At 48.3% G+C, this 22,997-nt stretch overlaps 2 protein-coding genes and 1 long non-coding RNA gene across 4 annotated transcripts; all 3 read right to left on the bottom strand.

The window, feature by feature from the left end:
• Positions 1-314: 314 nt before the first annotated feature.
• LOC100840527 (BURP domain-containing protein 3) lies at positions 315-2,922 on the bottom strand. The gene is made up of 3 exons (XM_003569690.4): positions 2,796-2,922; positions 2,038-2,146; positions 315-1,950 (listed from the first exon to the last, which is right to left on the bottom strand). Exons 1-3 carry the CDS (start codon positions 2,862-2,864, stop codon positions 554-556), a joined length of 1,575 nt encoding a protein of 524 aa, XP_003569738.1. The 5' UTR covers positions 2,865-2,922; the 3' UTR covers positions 315-553.
• A 1,294-nt stretch (positions 2,923-4,216) lies between these two features.
• LOC100840220 lies at positions 4,217-6,252 on the bottom strand. Of its 2 annotated transcripts, XR_002963562.1 has the most exons (3): positions 5,050-6,252; positions 4,844-4,942; positions 4,221-4,454 (listed from the first exon to the last, which is right to left on the bottom strand). It is a non-coding gene; the product is annotated as an uncharacterized LOC100840220 (long non-coding RNA). The 2 variants fall into 2 exon arrangements; XR_001405795.2 differs by having other exon boundaries at positions 4,217-4,454; positions 4,844-6,250.
• A 3,294-nt stretch (positions 6,253-9,546) lies between these two features.
• Positions 9,547-11,003, bottom strand: LOC100839917 (heat stress transcription factor C-1b). The gene is made up of 2 exons (XM_003569688.4): positions 10,468-11,003; positions 9,547-10,362 (listed from the first exon to the last, which is right to left on the bottom strand). The coding sequence occupies exons 1-2, from the start codon at positions 10,714-10,716 to the stop codon at positions 9,868-9,870; spliced, it is 744 nt and encodes a 247-aa protein (XP_003569736.1). The 5' UTR covers positions 10,717-11,003; the 3' UTR covers positions 9,547-9,867.
• Positions 11,004-22,997: the final 11,994 nt, after the last annotated feature.

Raw genomic sequence — 22,997 nt, 5'->3', positions numbered from 1 at the left:
CTGGGCGTTGAAGAACTGTGACAGACGAGTTATGACAGTTTGATTTTGTGAAGTGTGGATTTTTGTTAAAAAATCGAATCATGTCGGGATAGTATTTGCTGTATTTGATCCATGTGTGCATAAGGCTGCCATGTCCAGTTTATTGACATTTTGATTGTAGAAATGCCTACTCTATTTTGCAGGAGACTCCGTATGCATTTCATTTATGCAGAGACCAGAGTTCTCTTTTTCAAAAAGAAAACGTGAAGATGGTCAGGTAATCGAAGCGTGAAGATCAAGAGTAGTTAATTTTACAGCATTGAGCGGCAGTGATGTAGTAGAGAGGTAAGTACCAGTCTGTTTATTGCATTAACGTGCTAAACTATACAGCAAATAGCCCAAGCCGACGACCGGGCGATACTGGCAACACAATCCAATACAAATAGCAACAAGCGAACCGTATGCGACGATCCAAGATACCGTAGTGATAGTATCTGCACAAAGACACGCATTCAAATAGCAAAGCACTAGACTGTATAGTGGCGCGCACGAACGAACGGCGCATGTCCGGGCTTCAGCCGCTGCGGGTCCAGACGACGTGGTCCTGCGGCAAGAAGTGGCAGACCGGCACCGTGCCGGGCTTCACCTTGAGCACCTGGAAAGCCACGTGCCTCGGGTTCCATCCGGCCGTGTCGGCATGGCAAACCGCGACGGCCTCCACGGCCGTGCCGTCCGTGCTGCCGACCATCGACACCGTGTACGCCCTCGTGGCCTGCGTCAGGTGGCACGCGAACACGGCGTACGGGTACGGCTCCGCGTGGCAGGCCACGAGCCGGTCGGCGCCGGCCGTGCGCTTCACGCTGGTCATGGCGTACTCCTGCTTCGGCGACCCCTCCTTCCCGACCACCGTGGAGACGGCCCTGACGTGGCTGGTCCCGAGGCTGGACGTGGCGAAGTCCACCATGGACTCCAGCGACGTGGCGCACGACTTCTTCTCCCCTTTCGCTGCCGCCTCCTCGCAGTCGTGCAGCGTCTGCGTCATCTGGGCCGCCTCCGTGGAGTCTGGCTTCACGGAGAAGCGGCTGAGGATCTCAGGGACCTTCTCGGAGGAGAAGGGGATGGCGTCGGCCTCGCTCCGCGGCAGGAACTTCTCTCCGGCGCCCGTCGTGGCCATGAAGTGAACGGCCAGCTTCTTCCCGGCGTGGAGGTCCTTCTCCAGGAAGAAGAGCGCGGCGCTGGGGTCGTCGTGCACCTGTGTCTCTGTCGCGGCGTAGTTGTATATGAAAGGCGAGACGTTGACGTTGACGGGCTTCCCGCGGGGTCTCACGTGGACGCCCACTCCGCCCTTGCCAACGCCCACCGTGGTGCCGCCTGGCTTGCCGTAGCCAGGCTTGACGTTCACGCCGACGCCGCCCTTCCCGACTCCAACCGTGGTGCCGCTGCCACCAGGCTTACCGTATGCGGGTTTCACGTTAACGCCCACGCCGCCTTTCCCGACGCCGACCGTGGTGCCGCCGGGCTTGCCGCTGCCGGGCTTGACGTTCACGTCGACGCCGCCTTTCCCAACTCCAACCGTGGTGCCACTGCCACCAGGCTTACCATATGCGGGTTTCACGTTAACGCCTACACCACCTTTGCCAACGTCGACTGTGGTGCCTCCGGGCTTGCCGCTGCTGGGGTTGACGTTGACGCCCACGCCGCCCTTCCCAACACCAACGGTGGTTCCACCGGGCTTGCCGTGGCCTGGGTTAACGTTGACACCGACGCCGCCCTTGCCAACGCCGACCGTGGTGCCCCCGGGCTTGACGTTGACGCCCACGCCGCCCTTGCCGACGCCGACCGTAGTCCCGCCGGGCTTGGTGTTGACGCCGACGCCACCCTTGCCAACATCAACCGTCGTGCCCCCGGGCTTCCCATGACCAGCGTCGACATGGACACCTCCCCAGCCGACGTTCACTGACGTGCCTCCCGCTGCGCACGGGCAGGAAGAAGGGTCAATGTTTTGACCTGTACCGAAGCTGTTTGCCTAAGAGATACTGCAAGGATGATATGATATACCTGGAGTGTTCAGGAGCTGCGAGAGGGAGCTTGGCATGGGAGTGTTGGGAAGAGCAGACTTCCAGTATTGCTCCGGAGCCCGAGCTGCATGGCTTCCTACCGACGCAATCTGCATGCAGGGTACACGGTTTATACGTATTTGAGATCAGTAGCCATAATAATTTGATGAAAGAATCGCTGCTGCCATGATCTATCCAATGAAACTGTACCCTCCGGCCTCCGACACTCCCTACACAGGACTTGAAACTTACCAACTTTGCAAATATGAATTCCTCTAAACAAAATTTATGTTTCGTTCTACTCTCCAAACTTTCTGTTCGTTGTCTGCATACCTCACCCAGGTTTCATTTTAAATGGAACCTGGGGGGTTTTCTGATCCCTGCTGATCGGGAAAAGCACTCTCTAAACCTGGCAGCTTGTGCTAGCTTCATCAGTTTCAATGTTATGAAATTAAATTGGGAGGGTTGAACGAGTTACTTCACTAAAAAAAACATTTTATTTTTTTGCTGTCAGCTGAACCTCCTCTCAAATACTTTGCAAACTGACGCACAACAGATAGATCGCTCTATGGTTTTTCCTATCAAATAACGATAGAAAGAGCAACAGAGAACATGCATATTCCTCCCACAATAGATCGAGAGCTTGGCATGGTATTATTAGTATAGTTTTTTGTTGTTGCGAGATTTAGCATGGGAGTACTAGGAATGACAAAGAGACAGTATACTGAAAAACGTGGCGCATGGTAATGAGAGACTGACCAGTAGAAAGCCAAGGAAGCCGGCGAGGAGCCTATCCATTGCGGGCACCAACGAGCAAACTGAGCTCATCACAGGAGAGGCCAAGATGAGCTGCTGTTGGGACGATGCAGATGAGATGTCTCTGCACCTAGCACACACGTATTTATAGAACCAAGTCAGAAAGTAGATAGGGAGTTGGGGGAATTAATTAATTTGCACAGATCTATTAACTGCGGTGTATGTGCAAGCAATGCCGTACGTACTCCTGGGTCCTGGCAGTAGCTAGCCTCTCGCCGAGTACGGGTACGGCTAGCTGTGCGCCTGCGCAGGTGACACTCTAATAGCGTACGTGCGTGCATAGCTAGTGTTGCACCGACACCAACGAGGAGTAGGACGCGCACCAAGATCGAACAACGCCCGGTCCGGACCTCCGGTGAAGCCACGCACTGTGACTCACTCAACCGTCCCCTCTGCCTCGCGCGCGCGGTAATGAATGCCAGTCTCCGTCGCCCCGCCCCCATGCCGATGCGATAATGCCACCGGCCCCGGATGGTTATTGTTAGCGTGGCGGGCGCCGTCTCGATCCACGTATACGTCGCTTCTCCGGCCGACGGTTGCGCGGTGAGAGTATGAGACCGTTCGCCGGCCGCCAGCTGATCATGCACTTCACAGCTCTCACACACAGACACAAGTGCTGCCAAATCGCTGATCCTAGCAAGTCCTAGTAGTAACGTGTATAACGAGTAATGCGGGATCGGGTATCATGTTTCCCTTTGCTAGATTCTCGAGTTGTGTAATACGATCGACGAAGAGCGGGTTCCATGGACCGCACCGACTACCATAACTGTCGTCCATCTCCGGTAGTTGCTGGATGTTAGGGTACTGCCCAACGCACTTATTGAGAGGTTGTAACTTGTAACCATGCTGGCGTCCTCCGTTGCAGCACGTACGTACGGGGGGCTAGTTATTGTGCTAGGTGCTCGTCAAGATCAAGTGGGACAGACCAGAGGGGGGCTGCGGGCGACGCGAGCGTGTTGGTGACGGGGCATCGCGACTTTTATCGAGAATGACAAGACAATTTCTGAAGGGGCCAGCGAGCACTAATGGGGCGTGGAAACTTGCAGGCAGCTCGTCGCGCTGATATATGGTTGGGGGTTGATTGGGAGCAAGCCCGAACTTGGACGGCTACCTTTTACGTGCATCCGGCGTTCCAGACACATCGATCGGTCGGGCCGAGTGTTCGTATTTGTTAACTTGGTGATTTGTAGGATGGTATTGGGGGAGACCCAGCAATGCTCTAGGACAGGTTTAAACCGGTTTAAATTGCATGTTCGTGGCGAGGTCCTCGCCGCGGTTATATTCGACGTGCAAGTTACCGCAAAAGATATTCACAATGGCATTACTCTCAAATAAAACTTACTCGCAGAATGCCCATGCGTCGCTACAAAAAATAATAAACATATATAAATACCAATTAAACATTGTAACAAACAATAATAAACATATAAAGATACTAATTAATATTGTTCAATACACTGATGACAGATACACATTTTTTGTCGTGACAAACATCCCCATCTTGCTTTCTCCTATCCTTTATTCATCCACACATCCGCTCTGCATCCCGCTCTTATTTAAACTACGCAAAGGTTTTTTGCACGGCGACAAGGAATCCCCCTCCTACCATGGGAAAGAAAGATATAGTAATTTAGGCAACAAGGTGAAGAAAATCAAAGTATACAAAAAGTTCAATGAAAATGAAAGAGAAGAAAAAAAATGTAAAATCATGAAAACATAATTTTCTTGATGGAAATCAAAGTATACAATTGTTCCACAAGCAGTCAGAGTAGTTTCTAGAGATCGCACAACCAAAGCCCCGTATATTTTCACTTGCTTGACCTCCTTTTGACCTGGCATTATTTCCCCCCTAATATAATTACCAAAACAAAACAAAATTGGAAGTTGTCCCCATCATAGTATGCTAAAACTTGATAGGAAAACAAGAGATTTTGCACCTAAGGCTGTGCTAGGGCTGTCATCAACATCAGCATGCAATGGACAATTCGTACCTTCTCAATGGGATGACTTGTGTGCTCTGATAACTTGCCATGAAGATAGTTCTTGATTCGCTTAAGTTTGTTTGCTTCATTTTCTATATCATCAACCTTCTGGGAAACAAAAGTGTAGTAAGGCATTTTAGCAAGAAAACAATAACCATAAATTGTAAGCATTTTCAATAGGAAAATATCAGGTAAGCTTATGCTAAGACCCAAACCTGGCGTCCAGCTGCTCCAGCAGGTGACTGAAGTTAAATCCATCATAGAGGCATACAAACACATGAGTATAAAACAACCAAAAATTCCAGAAAGTTGATATTAAAGTAAATCCTGCCAAGTTGAATGCAAGTGGAGATAGTCCTAACAGCATATTATCCTAACAACATATTATGATTGTTGATACAGTAATGACAATGTTAAAAATAGAGAATCATTTGGCATGTAGAGCAAGAATAGTTCGGTCAGTATGTCAGCCCTGCACTTTTCACGATCTAGAAAGTATTGTATGAAGTTAACTCTCTATGGAACTACCATAGAATCAGTAGGAAGGTTCAAGATGAGTTTTATGTTAATATAGAATCAGTCCTTAATATTTACAAAAGAGATAACAACTTATGTCCTAAAACTGCCTGCACGTCGTATAATTAGATTTTCGACGGAAATGAAACAACACGAACTCTAGAATTGGGAGCACTTCTGAACCAACAAAAATATACCTGATGCTTTACTGTATAAACAATTGACTAATAGGACCTTCACCCTTCATTTGAAGTAACGGTCACCAATCTGATGGGAGAAAAGCTTTCAAAGATAATTCAGTTATATTCACCTCTCCCTGAATGTGCAGATGCCTTCTATTCTACCATCAAAACTGAACCGAGCTTAAGAAAGATAATTTAAAATTACTGAAGAAAGGGTGCAGTACTATTTTACAGCCACAAAATATATACAAAAGCTTGCATACAATCCCATTGCTCTCTGCTCATACGAAATACCTTCGTCAATGTCCTTTCCGAACATACCAATTTATCCCAGTTGAAGAAGAGGCCGACAGAGCATCGGGACGATTCAGCGGTTAGCGGAGCAGCGGCCGGTGGGAGGCGGGTGACGGAGCAGCAGCCGGCAGGATGGCGGTCGGCGGAGACGAGGACGGGGTCGAACGCCGACGGGGATTCCACCTAGCCCGCACCCAGCCGCCGGAGATCTGAGGCGGGGAGGAGGGTGGGCGAGGAAGGGAAGAGGTCGACGGTGCTGCAGAGGAGAGCTCGGGCAGCAACCTGCAGGGGCCACGGCCGGTGGCGACCTCGCGCGGAGAGAGCCGAATAACGGAGGGCAGAGGGGAGGGGGGGCGGAGGAGAGCAGGGGCGGGGGCGGCGAGGAGAGCAGGGCTGACGGGCTGGGACTGCCGGTAAGATTTTTTTGGCTTTTCGGATGGAAAGGAGAGAGAGATCGGGAGATTGCTCGGGGTGGGGCTGGCAGGACGCACGAGCTACCACCCTGTCAGACGAAACCCGCGATTGGAAATTAAAAAATAGTAAAGATAGAAAAACGGGTGTGACGATCTTTTGTCAAATTGTTTTTAAGAAAAAATCTTAAATTTAGTTGAGGCGTTAGACCCGCTAGGATCGTTGGATTTAGATCTTGTCATCATCTTCACCCCCATCTTTCAAGTGGTACCTCTAAACGGTCAACTTATCTCTGACAAAAAATCAGTCAATTTAATCTTAGATAGCTGATATATTTTTACGGAGCAATTTGGTGGTATAGTGCTACTGCTAAACCTTGCTCTGAAGAAACACATCGATGCCTGCCTGATCTAATTAAGCTTATGTTAAAAGGTTAGAACACGATTTATTTATTTTGATCAGAAACATTGTGCAGGACTTTGACAAGTGTGCGACCAGAATGCTTATCACTACTGTTATCAATCAAGGTCAATCTTTCCATCCCTGTCTTCACCGCTGTCTCCCACTGCTCCTGGACCTGGTACACCGCCACTAGGCCCGAAAGAGATCGAGATGGATGATCTCTCTTGTTCTTTCAGGCAATTTCGGTGATATTTTGGAAATTTCAGTAATTTTGGTGGACATCGAGAATATAGCCTTTTTGATATTATTTTTTTGGATTCAGTATGACTTAAGCTCAACACAAAACAGCTTAAGTAAACTTGCTATATCATAAAATTCAATATGCAAATTTTCTTATTGAATGTGAACCGAGTAATTAAATTGTGTAATTTGGGCAAGACAAAATTATGTTTTCTACATTTCTGATAAATTTCAAGTACCAAAATCCAAAAAATGGTTTATGAATTTCTAAAATTTCAGACATTTCGGTGGTTATCAAAATTTTGTCCGGAACGAAATTAAAACCTTGCTTCGAGATACTCAGTTTCACTATCCCAGTGAAATGCATAAAATTTTTTAAAGAGGAAACAACGAGGTCTTCATTAACCAGACCATGCACGAAATAAGACCGAAGTGAAAGAACGATGGGCGTCTTCTATGTTAACGCTATATACTCCACCGAAAGGCGAAAGCAGTGCGCGACGCGCTGCACCAATAGTTGAGTGATGAAGGTTACTCGAGGTATGATCTAGTAGTTCTGGCGACGGATAGTGATGACCTATGATCATTTGTTGTTTATCGCCGTGACGCCATGGATGTACTACTGTGGAGCATGGTAGTAGTAGCAGTAGCACTCCTGTGAAAAAGCGATGTACTCCAGTAAACAAGACCGACACATCTTCAAACACTCGGTTCTGACCTCTGGAGCTGCAGCCCGATGACATATCCGAATGCCGGTCATAAATAATCTGACCGTACATCTATCGCTAACTTGGTTGATTATATTTTGTGGTAGTAAAGCGGTAACCATCAACGCGGTCAAGTTTAACAGATCCATTCATCCATCTACCATTGTTCGGACTATATTAAAGTAGACACACTAGCAAGGCACCATTCCTGTTTGTACTGTAGCATTGGGGCTCGTGGCCTTGCTTGGAGACTTGGAGTACTGCCATGTGGCCACCTGATTCTCGTTGCACAATTCCGTCCTCAGCCTAATTTTTTTTTTTGGTTTCTTTTTAGCTCACGTATCACATGACTAGAGCTTACAACGATGGTATCATGGTACGCGCAGTTAGTTGGGGAGCGGGAACCACGTAAAATTTCTGGGGGCAGTTGGCCGTTGGCTGGCAAGGCGTTACGTACAAAGTGTTTTATATCCTTAACTAACCACGAAAAGCACCTTTTCCAGCCATTGATGTATGGTTAGCCCATCGGAATATCACATCGGTACGGAATAGGACAGAGCGTTGATTGATTTTGGCGTACGTGTGTGTGTGCGAAACTGTGAACTGCAAAGGCCATGACTTCTGCTAAAAAGGCAGAGCGTTGCTACCTCATTCCACTATGAACCATCGTGACTAGGGATTGGACGCATTCACGCATCGTACAAAAATCGGAAGGGAAAAGTATCGTACGCATAGCATCACTCATTTCAACCCATCGGACCACCATGCAAGCGTTGGATGTGTGATCATTGGATAAGCGTGGCGACTTTTATAAGGGCAAGCAAGATGCATTAGTCACAGCGGTGACAATGGCTGAAATCTCCAGATGTAATGATCTGCCAATCTGCCATCACTTTTTACCCTGCCTCTTTCAGCGGATGCTTTCCACCAGTTCCAGGATCTGGTCCAGCTTGTCCACTGATTAATGTTGATCATCAGGTAATGATCCAAAACAATACATATTTAGGTAATGATCCAAGTGGACAGTCTGCCAAGCCTGCATATAATTACATCAGAAGTTAACCTTACGTTAATTTCAAATGAGCCAGTAGGTTGAATAGTTTCTTGCTTCCAGGAAAATAATCTCCATTCGTTCTGCGTACTTATGTAATGTTCTCTCCATTTCAAAATACCTACCCTTTTAGAATTTGTATTGGTCGTTTTTTTCTACGTTTGACAATCAACTCGGAAAGTGTTATCAACATTGAAAACATCAACATTGTTAATATTAATTATATGGACTTTCATAATGTATAGTTATTTTTGTTTAAAACTACATGTTTTAAGAAAATGATGATCAAAGGTATCACAATGGAGAGCTTGTCAAAGGAGTATCATGTCGAAACAATATGTATGTCATTGATCTAAAATTTTATCAGATAATTAAAAACTATTTCTAGCAATAGTTGCACGGGACGAAGTGCTAATTCAGAAAGAAAAAAAACATTGTGTTGGTCTTCGCTTCTGTTGCATGGGCTTCTGATAGGTTAGTTACATGCATCCCAATTTTCGACCTACATGGCCTTTCAGTTTGGCACGCTGCAATGGAGTGGCTTTTGATTTCGTAATTCAGATGATGCCCACTAGACCGATGATGATGGTCCAGGTTCGTCGAAAGAATCCTATTCCGCTCCACTAAAGATATTTGCCGAAAAAAAAGTGTGCATGCAGGGATTTTGGAAGTGGGTGGTAACTGGAAGAACGAAAAATGTGAAACACAATCCCATGAAAGATCGTAAGCTGCGGCGAGTGCTCCTTGCTCTGAATTACTTTTGAGTTTTGAATCTTTCGTAATGTTTGTCTGGTTTCGTGTCACTTCCAGGAGAAGAACGAAAGAGAGACTGACGACTTCAAGTTCCGATTTGAATTCCGCGGCCAGGCTTTGATCGCCCAGCACGCATATATGTTGGCAGGAAGAGGGTTCTGTGTCAACTCTGAATTGCCCAAATCAGCCGTGATCTCTAGAGTACAGGAGTAGCAATCTAGCCGTACGTCATACGTACGATGGACAAACTACAAGCATACATCGGGCATCTGACAATATACAAATACATTCCACATTTCTACGTATCCTGAAGGCCGGGAACGACTAAACATATATACCGAACTCTTCTACCTGCAGCATAACCATATGTTCACCAGTCACATAAACCAAAGGCACTAAGCCAAGTGAAAGTCATACGACCGCATAAACAGCACACGTAACACGTTTGCACCTATCTATCTAGTCCTCGCAGGTCCACTAGTAGAACACTTGGCCAAGAGCAGAGAAGGGGAACGGCACGGCCCTGCTCTCCGCGGCGTCAGCCGCTGACACGGCGCCGCCGCGCCCGGCCTCGGCCCCGATGATCCGCCTCCTCTTCTGGGGGCTGCTGGAATCTTTGCCGCCGCCGGCCGCGGCGGACAGCTCCTCCTTCTTGGCGACCATGGCCCGCAGCACGACGCCCGGGTCGTCGGCGAGCTTGCCGAGGAACGCCATCATCTGGCCGGGCCGGTTCTCGGCCGCGCGGAGCCTGCGGTCCATGGCCTGAAGCTCCTCCTCCATGCCCTTCCGCTCGTCCCGCAGCCTCTGCACCGCCCGGATGGTGCCCCTCACCTCTTCTTCCTCCTCGCACAGCTCCCCCCTGGCCCCGGCCTTCTTCTTCTTGCGCACGATCAGCGGCAGCAGCTTCGCCTGCCCCCGCAGGAACGACTCGTGCGCGAACTCCCAGCTGTCCGGATCGACCTTGCGGAAACCCTGAGAACGCATCGGCCGGCAAGGCAACAGTCAGTTAACTAAAGAAAATCGCAGCTGCTGAGTGGAGGGTGGAGCAGAGGTGGTAGAGTATGTGTCAATACGTACGTAGGTGTTGAGCTGCCGGACGAAGCTGGCGAAGTTGCGGTGCTTGAAGTAAGAGGGGAGGAGGAGGTCGGAGAAGGCGGCGGGGTCGAGGACGAGGAACGTGTTGCTCGCGCCGCCCCAGCGCACGACGCCGTCCGTGGCCGGGTCGCTGACCATGTGGAACGTCTTGGCCACGAACGGCGCGATGGCGCCCGGGCCGCCGGCTTCGTCGTCCTGGACCTGGTGGTGGCCCTTGCACTCGCTGCCCATGAACGAAAGCTCACGATCGACTGATGGGTGGATCAATCGGCCCGATCGAGCGTGTGCCCGCGCGCGTAGAACCGGATAAGAAGAAAGCCGCTCCTTTGCTCGGTGCGTGTGCTTATTCGTCGGTGGGGATTGGGGAATCAGTGAATCACTCCTAGATCTAGATGTACATGGGCAGATATTTCCGTCCCGGGACGCCTATATAGGAGCGCGGTACTGTATTTACCTCGCTCTGTGCGTGCCGCCCTTGTCGACATCGGAACGGGTTAGTTTGGGCCAGGGGCCGCGAGCCATGCGTGATGCGTCGGGGTTCACGTCCGTCCGTCCGCCCTCGATCGGCCGGCGGCAACAAATGGAGCGACCTGATTTGCCCCGTGACGTGCCATCCGGCTGCTAGCGCGAGATTTTGCGAGGATTCGGTGCTTGTCGCATACGGGCCACGTGTGGCGCCACACGGCCACAGGTGTAAAGCGTTGTGCTGCCTCCCCGAGTCATGGCATATCCGCTCAAAAGCGGTCGTCTTTTTTTTGCTTTTCAGCTTGCAGTATGATACGATACCTATCCTTCTCACCGGACGGAACGGCAGATGGCTGAGATCACCGGACCGGAAGGATGGCTTTCCAGCGTGCCGTACGCCAACGGAGGAGGCGGCTGCGGCGGGAACAGTCATATGTCGATTGTTAGAGCATCTCCAGCCGCGCCCTCTATTTGACGTCCCGCGCGCTCTATTTGAGCACCTCCAGCCGCGCCCTCTATTTGACGTCCGACGCTGTCGTTTTTTAAGCCGTTTTGAGGGGGCTGGGGCGCCGGCGGCATTTTTTTTAGGTTCCGTCGTGATCCAGCCGCGCCTCCCAATACCAACTCCCCCAAAAATTGAATTTCGGCAAAATTTAGCTAAAGTTTTTTCATTACATAATTCTAAAATAAAAAAAGACCGTCTAGTCGTCGAGGTCGCTGAAGTAGGTGAGGTAGGCCTCGTCGGAGTTGATGTCGATCGGCTCCACCTTTGCCTCCGGCGCCGGCCTCTTCCCCGCCTTAACTCTTCTTCTCGGCCGCCTCCCTCGCCGCCTCCTTGGTGCTCCACGTCTTGGCCTCGACGTTCGCTGGCCGGCGCGCTCCGCCGCCTGCTGCCCCGGGAAGTCCGCGGGGTCGCCGTCCTGGCGCCATTCATGCGCCGAGCGCTCGTAATCTGGCGCCGGCGACCACTCCGGCTCCGGCTTGGGCCGAACAAGGCGGAGATTGCTGCGAGGCGGCTCCGGCCCCCGTCGGCAGGAAGACGACCCCTGCTCCTCCTTGATGCGCAGCACCAGCAAGGAGGTGTTGCGGAAAGAGCCGGAGCCGGGGGAGTGGGGTGGCCTGCCGTACCCATGCCGGCCCGTCGATGCCGGCGGGGGTGTCTCTAGCCGAGGGTGATTTCCAACGGCGATGGGGCAAGCACTGCTACCGCAGAGCGCCCTCGCCAAAAGCGGCATTGGCCGTCGATGTTGAAGCGGCCCGGCGGCGGGCACTCGCCTTGGCCCTCGTAGCGGGCGATGTCGATGCATGGCGATCGGCGAAGAAGGGCGCCTAGTTTGCCTTGGTGGTGTGGTTCCACCTGGGGTCCTCGCGCTCCTCCGCCGTCAGCCCGTGCCACCAGTGCGCGTTGACGGCGGCGGCGACTGTCAGGATGCTGCCGATGCTGAGGGTCTAGTGCGCCGGCAGTTGGGCGGTGCCAGGTACTCATGCTCGTAGAGGGCCTCGGCCTCCTCGAGCGTGAGCGTCGCCCGGCGCCATGTCTCGTCGCCGGAAGCCATGGCGAGAGGGAGGGTTTAAGGGCGAGAGGGAGGGTTTGGGCGAGAGGGAGGAGAGGAGGCGCCGAGTACCGCCGGTGGTTGCCCCTTTTTATATCGCCGGAACGCGAATCGGCGGGCGTGTGAACACGGCAATAACGCGGCCGCGTGGCAACCGGCCACTCGGAAGCCGAGGAGGGGCCGGTGAGAAACCGGTGGAACAATTAATTGGTCGTTGACAAGACGGGCCCGTTGCAATAACACGATGTGCCGGCACCCTCACTCCCCCCCCCTCCCACCCCCGTGGGCTGGGTTCGGCCTGGAGGCGTCGGCTAACTTTTTGGGCCGTGCCGGATGAAAAAACAAATTGGGAAGGCCGGCTGGGTCTGAATTTTTGCGCCGGCGCCCCCCAAACCCGTTTAGGAGGCCTTTAGGGGGTGCGGCTGGAGCAGTCTGTTAGACATCGGGTAAGAAATCAAAGGTGGACCGGTCAAAATGAACCCGTTGCCGCACGACAGTTGCCCAGTGTTTTGTTTCTTCACTTTTGTTGCCGCATCCTGATGGTTCTTCTTCTTTTCCTTAAACAAGGACGGCTGCGGCTTTACCATACTTTGCACTGGTTTAGTAGTACTATACACTGGTCTAGAAAACACCCACTTCAAGGCTTAAACGCTTGGAAGACCAAAATGAAACAAAGATTATGTCACTAAAATCACGACTGATTTGTCAGCTGGAATGTGAACTACTCCAACCGCCTTAAACTAAGCGGAAGTCGTAAGAGCATGTACAATGCAAGGTGATAAGACAGGTGCTTACGAAAATAAACCAAGCACTTTTCTAAGCACCAGTGCTTATTTGTACCGAGGAGGTGCCAAGTTAGGCATCTGCTTAGTCTAAATAAGCATCAGTGCTTAACAAAAACCGGTTAAGTTTTTTAAACACCCACCTAGGCATCTTGCATTGTACATGCTCGCGAAAGCAACTTGGGGAAATGGGAGCTGGCTGGGCTCATAGGGCGCGTGGAAAAGGTGGCCCAATTGGAACGGACCTAGTGCGGGTGTCGAGGTACGTGTCGCGGCCTCCATGATCAGAGACGTCGCGTGGCGGTCGCTGCTGCTACACTTGGGTTTGGAGCGTGGGCTCGCGCTATTGGACCTATCACGCCGTGCAATCACCCGACCAATCTACTGTTACTCCGTATTATTCTTGCAGTTTGAGGCTGGGATCATGATTAATTTGTTCAGAGGAAAAGGGCCAAAAGAGTGCTACGCGTGTACGCGTGCTTCCCTCCTGGGACACGTCCTTGGACACGTGGAACCCTGTAATGCGGGCTGAGATGGCGCAAATCGTGGAGGTGGACCACGAGCAACAGTGCAACACAAACCGAGCACACGTCTCGACCGGTCACTGTTCGGATGCGGCTCGATTGTCATCGACTCATGGAGGACACCTGTGTTTGCTGCTTTTGGCCCATAGTGCTGATAGCTAAATCTTGCATGCGTGCTGTGTGCTGTGTGCGTTAGACAACATGCACCGTTACTAGCTGGTGACTTGGCACGAATGCACGACAGAGCGACAAACGCTGCAGATTCAACCAGCTGGACCTAGACGCATGATACAAGCGGTATCTCATTTATCTCATATATAATTAAATATTTACATTTGCTGAAGTAAAATATTGAACTAGCAAATATTTTTTCTTTTGAGAAACATTTAACTTTATTGATTCAGTAAACAGAGTACAAAGTATTGGAGAAACTAAAACAAAAACCGACAACAAAAGATCCTGAAGAAACTAAAAGTTACACAAAACTCTTCGAAGAAAAAATTCTCTAGATCTGTCGGGACAAAACTAACAAATCATTCGAACAGGACAAATAAGAACCAGCAAATCATTCCAGCTCCTTACTTGTGCCCCGCCCATACACGTAGGACGCGGGCTCTTATTAGTTACGGCTCGGCATCCTCGTAGGATGCGGCCCTTCTTACTTACGAGCTAGCTGGGAAACTGCGCAAACTACGGCCATATCTCTCAAGCCCATCAGAAACCTCGGCCTAGTTTGAGATGGATGCCGTGTACTTTTCTGGCCTGGCGAAGATGTCTTTGTGCGTATGGGTAATGCCCTAATGGGACTCTCCGGACTCATCTCCACGATTCCACGTTCTCAAAAATAAAAATAAAAAAAATCTCCACGATTCCACGTGGTGGATCAGTGTTTCGCAGATTAATTTTCCACCGGTACGTAGTACGTACGCTTGTGCATTGACAACATGATTAGTGCACGGAAGCGTATATATGCATATTTTTTTCCCATCCAATTAAATAACTGTGCTATGCATGATCCCAACATGTGCGCATCCGATGTCTATCTAAGCCCTAAGGTAGTATAGGTGTCCACCTACAGTCCCATTCGCACATGCACACAAAGAGAAGTTCAGTAGTTCAATGAATGGATCATCATGTGTAGTTTCTTTTGAAATTTGACTAGATCAATTAGATTATAGATTGAAGCCATGCGGTTTGTACTAACTCGACGTGTGCATGATATACACGCAGCTGAACTACTAAAGTTAAAATTGATTTCTCAGAAGAAAAAAAGTTGATCCTACACAGTGGGGTCATTGCTCATTCCATTCCAAAATATAGGAATGTCAATTTTGTCCCAAGTCCAACTTTTCAAGTGACCAAATTTATAGAAAAAATATCAACACTTACAATACCTCAATATCATTAGATCCATCATGAAATGTGTTTTTATAGTGTATTGACAATGAAATGTGTTTTTATAGTGTATTGACAACTGATTGGTATCATAAATGTTGTCGCACATCCAAAAAACTGGCTTAGAATGTAAAATTTATAGGACGCGACTAATGGCGGCCGTACTACCTTTTTCGTTCGTCGCGCGACCGAATCTGGCGCGAACGTACGCGCGAACGCGAAATCGGCCGACTGTGCGCGCGTATGTTTCTTTTGCGTGGCATGAGCGGAAGCCAGCCAATTTGGCCCATAACCAGCCTGGCTGAGCGGGAGCGCGCGGACTCGCGCGAGCACGAGACGAATCGGGCCACCGGCCCAGAAACAGCCTGGCCCAACCCAGTATGAAACTCATCCTTCTAGATGAAGCTTGATATGCTAAAATTTCTAAAATTGCCATCCTCTTGACATGAACCACGTAACGTGGAACTCATCTTGTAGGTTGAAGTGTTGACACATGCTAAAACATAGAGTCAAATTATCAGGCCTACTATTATGAAACTAAGGAAATTGGACGCGACTAACGCGCGGCCGTACTAGCTTTTTCGTTCGTCGCGCGACCGAAGCTGGCGTGAACACGAAATCGGCCGACTGTGCGCGCGTATGCTTCTTTTGCATGGCGCGAGCGGAAGCCAGCCAATTTGGCCCATAACCAGCCTGGCCGAGCGGGAGCGCGCGGACGCGCGCGAGCGCGAGACGAATCGGGCCACCGGACCAGAAACAGCCTGGCCCAACCCAGTATGAAACTCATCCTTCTAGATGAAACTTGATATGCTATTTCTAAAATTGCCATCCTCTTGACATGAACTACGTAATGTGGAACTCATCCTGTAGGTTGAAGTGTTGACACATGCTAAAACATAGAGTCAAATTATCAGGCCTACTATTATGAAACTACTTGTGAGACATTTATCCCCTCTAGATTGAAGTTGACATGCTAAGTAGACTGGAATTATCGGGCATACTGTTTAGAAGTTGACATGCTAAATAGACCGAAACTATCAGGCTTGCTGTTCTAAAGTTTCCATGCTAAAATAAACTGAAATTATAAGGCGTACTACTCAGAAAATGCGATTATAAATAGACTAGAATTATCAAGTATGCTATTATGAAACTACTTGTGAGACATTCATCCCTTATAGATTTGAAACTGTCATGCTCAATAAACCGAAATTATCAGGCCTACTATTATACAGTTGTCATGCTAAACACATTGGAATTATCAGGTCTATTATTCTGAAACTATAAGTGAGACACACTCATCCCTTATAGATTTGAAGTTGCCATGCTAAATAGACTACAATTATTGGGCTTACTATTCCGAATTTGCCATTCTAAATAGACAGGAAATACCAGATGTACTATTCTGAAACTACGAGTGAGACATTCATCACTTCTAGATTTGAAGTTGTCATGCTGACTAGACAGAAATTATCAGGCCTGCTATTCTGAAGTTGCCATACTAAACATACTAGAATTACCCAGGTCTACTATTCTGAAAGTGCCAGTGAGACACATTCATCCCTTGTAGAATTGAAGTTGCCATGCAAAATAGACCGGAATTACTGGGTCTTATTCTGAATTTGACATGCTAAATAGACAGGATATACCAGACCTACTATTGTGAAACTACGAGTGAGACATTTATCCCTTCTAGATGTGAAGTTGTAATGCTGATTAGACAGAAATTACCAAGCGTACTATTCTGAAGTTGCCATGCTAAACAGACTAGAATTATCAGACCTACTATTATGAAACTGCCAGTGAGACACATTCATCCCTTATATATTTGAAGTTGCCATGTAAAATAGACCGAAATTACTGGGCTTACTATTATAAATTTGCCATGCTAAGTAGACAGGAAATATCAGACCTACTATTCGGAAACTACGAGTGAGACATTCATCCCTTCTATATGTGAAGTTCTCATGCTGACTGGACAGAAATTATCAGGTCTACTATGTTGAAGTTGGCATGCTAAATAGACTAGAATTATTAGGCCTACTACTCTGAAACTGCCAGTGAGACACATTCACCCTTCTAGATTTTAAGTTGCCATGCTAAAAAGACTAAAATCACTAGGCCTAAAATTCTGAAGTTGGCATGCTAAATAGATTGGAATTACCAGGCCTAGTATTAATTCTAAAGTTGCCATACTAAATAGACTGTAATTATCAGGCCAACTATTTTGAAACTACCAGTGAGGCATTTATCCCTTCTAGATTTGAAAAGTTGATGTGCTAAATAGATTGAATTACCGGGCCTACTATTCTTAAACTGCCATCATTACAAACCATGTCATTCATGTAGAAATACACTACACGTAGAAAAAGTTTACGCAACTTACAGTTTTCCTCGGACAAAAATAGGCATCTCATTACAAATAGCGGTACTAATCACAAACGAAGCTGTCATAGAATCTTCGGAAATTACAGTTTCTGTGGTAAAAAAAAACACAAAAACAATTAGTCTTGACCGAAGTAACCATGCTAATATACATAAACTTGCCAGTGAAATCTAACCGAAATTGCCATGATATGTACATGCTAAGTAGGCGTGAAATATAAATTAAGTTAACATTCCATCAAGTTACTAATGCATTGTGATTGAAACTACCATGTTATACAAAGTCAAGTTGCTAACCATGGACCAAATTTTTTACCAGTGAGACACTCATCCATTCTAGATTGAAGTTGCCATGCTAAATAGACTGAAATTACTAGAACTACAATTCTGAAACTACCACTGAGACATTTGGCAATTCTAGATTGAAATTGCCATGCTAAACAGACTAGAATTACCAGTCCTACTATTATGAAACTACCGGTGAGAAATGAAGTTGCGACTTTTTGAAACACAAAGTTACCGTGCTATGAAATAAAAAGTTGCCACCATATCAAACACAAAGTTGCCGTGATGTGCACTAGAAACCTACCATTCTTTAAGGTTGCAGTTGATCCAAAAATGAAGTTACCACATGACAATCACAAAACTATCAGGCATGAAGTAGTAAACTTGCTACATGACAAATGCGCTAGGAAGCTACCATTCTTCAAGGTTGTCGTGCATCCAAAACTGAAGATACCACATGGCAAACACAAAACTACCAAGCATGAAGCAGAAAAGTTGCCACATGACAAATGCACAAATAAGTTGCATTTCTCAAAGGTTGGGGTGCATCCAAAAATGAAATTACCATATGACAAACACAAAAACGAACTGACACGAAGTAGCAAAGTTACCACGTAACTAATGCACCAGGAAACTTTCATTCTTTAAGGTTGTTGTGCATCCAAAAATGAAGTTATCACATGACAAATATGAAACTACCAGACATGGAGCACCAAAGTTATCACATGACAAATCCACTAGGATGCTGCCATTTTTCGAGGGTTGCCGTGAATGACCCGACTACTACCACATTACACAAAAATGACCCGACTAAATTACATCCAACATCAACAATATTTAGCTTGAGAACATGCACATTTTTAAATTGGAATACCCATAGTACTGCCGATGGCAATAGCAGATTAGTACCAAATTTGTAATGTACCATAAGCATATGTATCCAGAAATAACCTAATACACACAACCTAAATTACCAGGTTACTGTTTCAGAAGTTGAACACCTCATTACACAGGAATAACCTAAGTTGAACACCTAATTACAGGAATAACCTACACAACGAACATAAATTGCCAGCTCAATGATACACAATTGACTACCTAATTACACAGGAACGCAACAAAGCCTGCAAAAAATAATTATCTAATTCCCTTCCTGTTACCGAAGTTGAACAACGACTAAACAAATGGGTTTGGTTCCCCCTAAAACCCAAATGTTGACCAAACAATGGATTGTGAATTTGACCCAATAAAAAAACACCAAAATACTCAGGGAGGAACTACCACCCCAAAATCGCACGGTTTGCCAGACCTAACATGGCAACACCAATAAGGGTCAGAAATCACCAGGAAAATAAGCCCGCAGTGCTAACTGGGCTGACTGCTAATCAGCCACATCCGCCCAGAAAAAGTTCAAAATAGCAAACCCGTCGCCGGATCAATAGACAAATCAACCGCACTACAAAATAAGCAACCCCGTGATTTCACCAGCTCACGAACAAATGAACCAAAAGGACAAGGAGAGGAACAAGGATGAGGAACAAATGAGGATGAACAATGACACGAACCCCATGGCCCCGTCGCCCCGAACTAAGCAGTCGACGTGTAGGCGCGAGGAAGGCGAACTCCCATGGTTTGACCACGGGATTGAGGCGAACAAAACGAGCCTGCCAAATCGCCCCCCTCTCAAAAACCACTCAATTTGCCACCCCCAAATCGCCATATCTCTGGAACCCTATCCTACACCACGATGATCCACTCATGAAATTGGACACAAATCGATGAATCACACACACAAATCAAAACGCATGCACGACATTCCTGCTCTCAAAACCCTCGAAATCACTCGAAACAACACGAGAACCCTAACGGGTGATGAAATCACGACAAAAATGCGCGACGGAACCGATACCTCAAAGCCAGCGAGCGCGCGGTGCAGAACGGCAGCGTCGTAGCGATTCATGTCGGCCGCCGCCGGTGAAATAACGGGTGGCGGAGCAGCAGAGCGAGGAAGCGAGCGAGACGACGGACAGGTTGGTGAAAAATGTGGAGCAGTTCGAAGAGGCAATAAAAGTAGAAGAAGTGGCACGGTTTGTGCACGGGGCCCACAAGTCATCAAGTGGACGCTGATAGATGTGCTAGCTTCAGTTTCACCAAACGTGCATGCCACGTTGAAACTTGCTCCGCCAATGAGAAGCGTGCGCGTGAGCGCTCGGAATAAAGAACGTCAGCTTTTTATAATTTAGGAAATTTATATGCATCATATTTTCAAACGAAAGTAAATATTTTTCGAATTCTTTGCATGCTATTCTCATGTGTCAATTGGTTGCGATCATGATCCATGCATTCATACCACAACTACAAGACGAATTGAATTTACGACTAGCAGGTATGTTGGAGCTCATAACTAGACTTATTTCTCATTTTGAGTGGCAGACGTGTAAGGTTTTTACCGCTTGTTTTCAACGTACGTAGCTTGTTTGCATTCTTTCTCTTTGGGTCGTTCTCCGCACACAGTCACACACTTTGTAATAAAATTAAGATTGTGCGTTTGTTGCAGATGAGCATTTCCATTCCTTATCTAGTTTTTTTGCACGGCTCTGCCATTGAAAAATCACATGTTTTTTAGTTAAAGATCACTCGGGTTTGGTCGTCAGATTTTAATCAACAATAGTATATGAGAAAGGAGAGAGCAGGGATGACATATAGATCTTGATTCAACGGTTCTGATGAGTCGGCTGATATTTAAACCTTTTATTTACTTAAAAATCTGGTGCTTTAATATATAGCCACGCCCTTTTTTTTGGTAGATATAGTTTAATTTTTGGGAAACAAAAACCACCTGACGGTCCCAGCTCCGCTAGCTAGGGACGTACTGTAGAACCCTACCATGTACACTAAGTCCGGATGCAAGCACGGTGCATGGGCATGACGCAAACCTGATGCGCCACGCCGTAAACTTGTTGATCACCTCTTATCATTCCCAAGAATCTCTAGATTCATGCCTGCCTCCGTCGGGAATAAAGGCACCGAGATTCGAGTCGTCGACCACTATATATGTCGACCTGGCCGGTGGACACAGTACTTGTAATCTAAGCTAATGACCACTACGCATATGTTATACCAGATCTAGTTGCATGGGTAGTGGACGGAAGCGCGCTCAATGCCTTGTTTGAGATACCCGCAAAAAGAAAAGCCTTGTTTGAGACGGAATATTGTACACCTAGCGCATTACTAGTAGATATATACCGGCCAGGCGGCCAACACTGGCACGGCCGCTGGGTGTGCCCCAGGATGGAGGAGACGAGAGAGGCTAGCCTTCCGAGCTATTCAAGGGGTATCCGGACATGCACTACACTTTACGACTCGAGGAGATCACCATTACGCATAGAGCAGGAGTACTAACAAGGAGGGTCGTAGGGCGCGGCGATCGGAGGTGATTGGGCCGCCAGATGCAAAGGCGAGATTAACTAGAGTGATTATCCTAGTACAGGGCAAGTACTCCCTGTTTAACTAGTTAACGCAGTCTCTTTCACGGCTTTGATCATTTATGGTAACGCTGACCTTTCAGCTCGAAAAGACGCAGGCAGGGCAACCAGCTGCAGATTCGACCACTGCTGCATGCGCCCTCATCCCCTTTGACACGACTAGTAGGAGTACATGCCTACATGCAAGAATCTCCCCCTGCATATACCCTATCGTACCCAAGGCAAATATATAGCACCAGTGTTGCACATAGTGGGAATCACTCTCTGCCTTTCAGAAGATCTCTGGAGCACGCACTCGGCGCTGCCATTTGTTGTGAACCGTTGGCTCGCGCTCGGTACGTCCGGTGTCCCCAAGTGTAGCTAGGTAGAGGATCCAAGACCGGCACTGTTGGCAATCATGCCGAGTGCGCCGCACGGAAGAAGCAAGCTAGAGAATCATGTAGGGCGCGCGCGTGCTTTGCCGAGGGAGGCCGGCCGGCCAGGTCCGCCTCGGGAAAGCGAGGTCCCAAAGAGGCACGCCTTTGCCTTCCAAGGACCTGGGAGAGGCCGGCCGGTGCGGATGGTGATATTGCCGCAGGCCGGCACACAACTAGAGCTAGCCGGGGGGAGATCGGTGTGTGTGAGGGCCGGCCGGAGGCGCACTTGCGTTGCACGTCCTAGCTTCGATTCCCGGCCAGCTGCATGAAATGGCGTCCATGGGCGCATGTGGCAGCGCCTTGGGACGCTTTTCCAACTTTGCTCCCCGCATGTGCTTAGCTAGCTCTCCACGGCCCGGCCGTGTCCACTCCTTTTTTCCTTTACATCAGTGGACAGTGCGCGGGAGACTTTTGTTGCCTTGTTTAATCAAACCGGGCTACTGGAGCAGCAGCTAGCTAGCGGATTTAGGCGATCCATCCATCCACCCACCCGAGAATCGGATCTCTGCGGCGGTCCTAGCTGTGTTAATTGGGTAGGAAAAGCACGCACGCACGTAGGGTCGACGTTTGAGTTCGACTGGCACTCCATTCGTCCACTGTGGACGAACAGGGGTGAGTCACCGTCAGCCCAATCATACGCTGGCTCGATCCACCTCGTCAAGCTAGCCAGAGATATTATGCGCGCCGTTGCGGACAAAGGGCTACTATATGAAGGGGGGGGGGGGGGGTCGGAGATCGAATAAACGCGCCCGCATGCAACGACACGCGCGTATCTGTACGTTTCTGATTTTATTCGCTTCCTACGATCGGGCCAGGGAGGGCCTCGTCGTGAATCATGACCGATGGCTTGCATGTGAGACTCGGGAGCCGGTTGATTAACTTAGCTGCCTGCTGCATGAGACGTGGTTGCATCACTTCCATTTGCTTGCCACTTGACTTGATCGAGATGCTACAATGGTTGCACTCTCGTCTTCGTTCTTTTCTCTTTGGCTTGGACATAAAGGCCATAGCCGATATGCATGGGTTTGCTTCGGATACAGATAAGTCAGAGAGAGAGAGAGAGACGGGTCAGGAATTTGGTTTGGACATTAATTAACCTAATTAAGCTCCTGCAACCTGATTGGAACGTCCACTAAAACGCTACAGTTGATTGTTGCACTCTCTTGTCCGTTCACCGCTCACTGCTTGAGTTGATGATGGATGCTATACGTTCAAATTATGTTGT

The sequence above is a fragment of the Brachypodium distachyon genome, chromosome 2 (assembly GCF_000005505.3).
Source record: "Brachypodium distachyon strain Bd21 chromosome 2, Brachypodium_distachyon_v3.0, whole genome shotgun sequence".
Lineage (NCBI taxonomy): Eukaryota > Viridiplantae > Streptophyta > Magnoliopsida > Poales > Poaceae > Brachypodium > Brachypodium distachyon.
This window is presented reverse-complemented; position numbering and strand designations above follow the sequence as displayed.

Excerpts from the sequence above, each read along its gene's own strand:
- LOC100839917 (XM_003569688.4), bottom strand. The coding sequence starts at position 10,716 with ATGGGCAGCGAGTGCAAGGGCCACCACCAGGTCCAGGACGACGAAGCC. Across the intron at positions 10,363-10,467 it reads TCCGGCAGCTCAACACCTAC|GGTTTCCGCAAGGTCGATCC; the intron begins GTACGTATTGAC and ends ATGCGTTCTCAG.
- LOC100840527 (XM_003569690.4), bottom strand. The coding sequence starts at position 2,864 with ATGAGCTCAGTTTGCTCGTTGGTGCCCGCAATGGATAGGCTCCTCGCC. Across the intron at positions 2,147-2,795 it reads GCTTCCTTGGCTTTCTACTG|ATTGCGTCGGTAGGAAGCCA; the intron begins GTCAGTCTCTCA and ends CCCTGCATGCAG. Across the intron at positions 1,951-2,037 it reads GCAGCTCCTGAACACTCCAG|CGGGAGGCACGTCAGTGAAC; the intron begins GTATATCATATC and ends GCCCGTGCGCAG.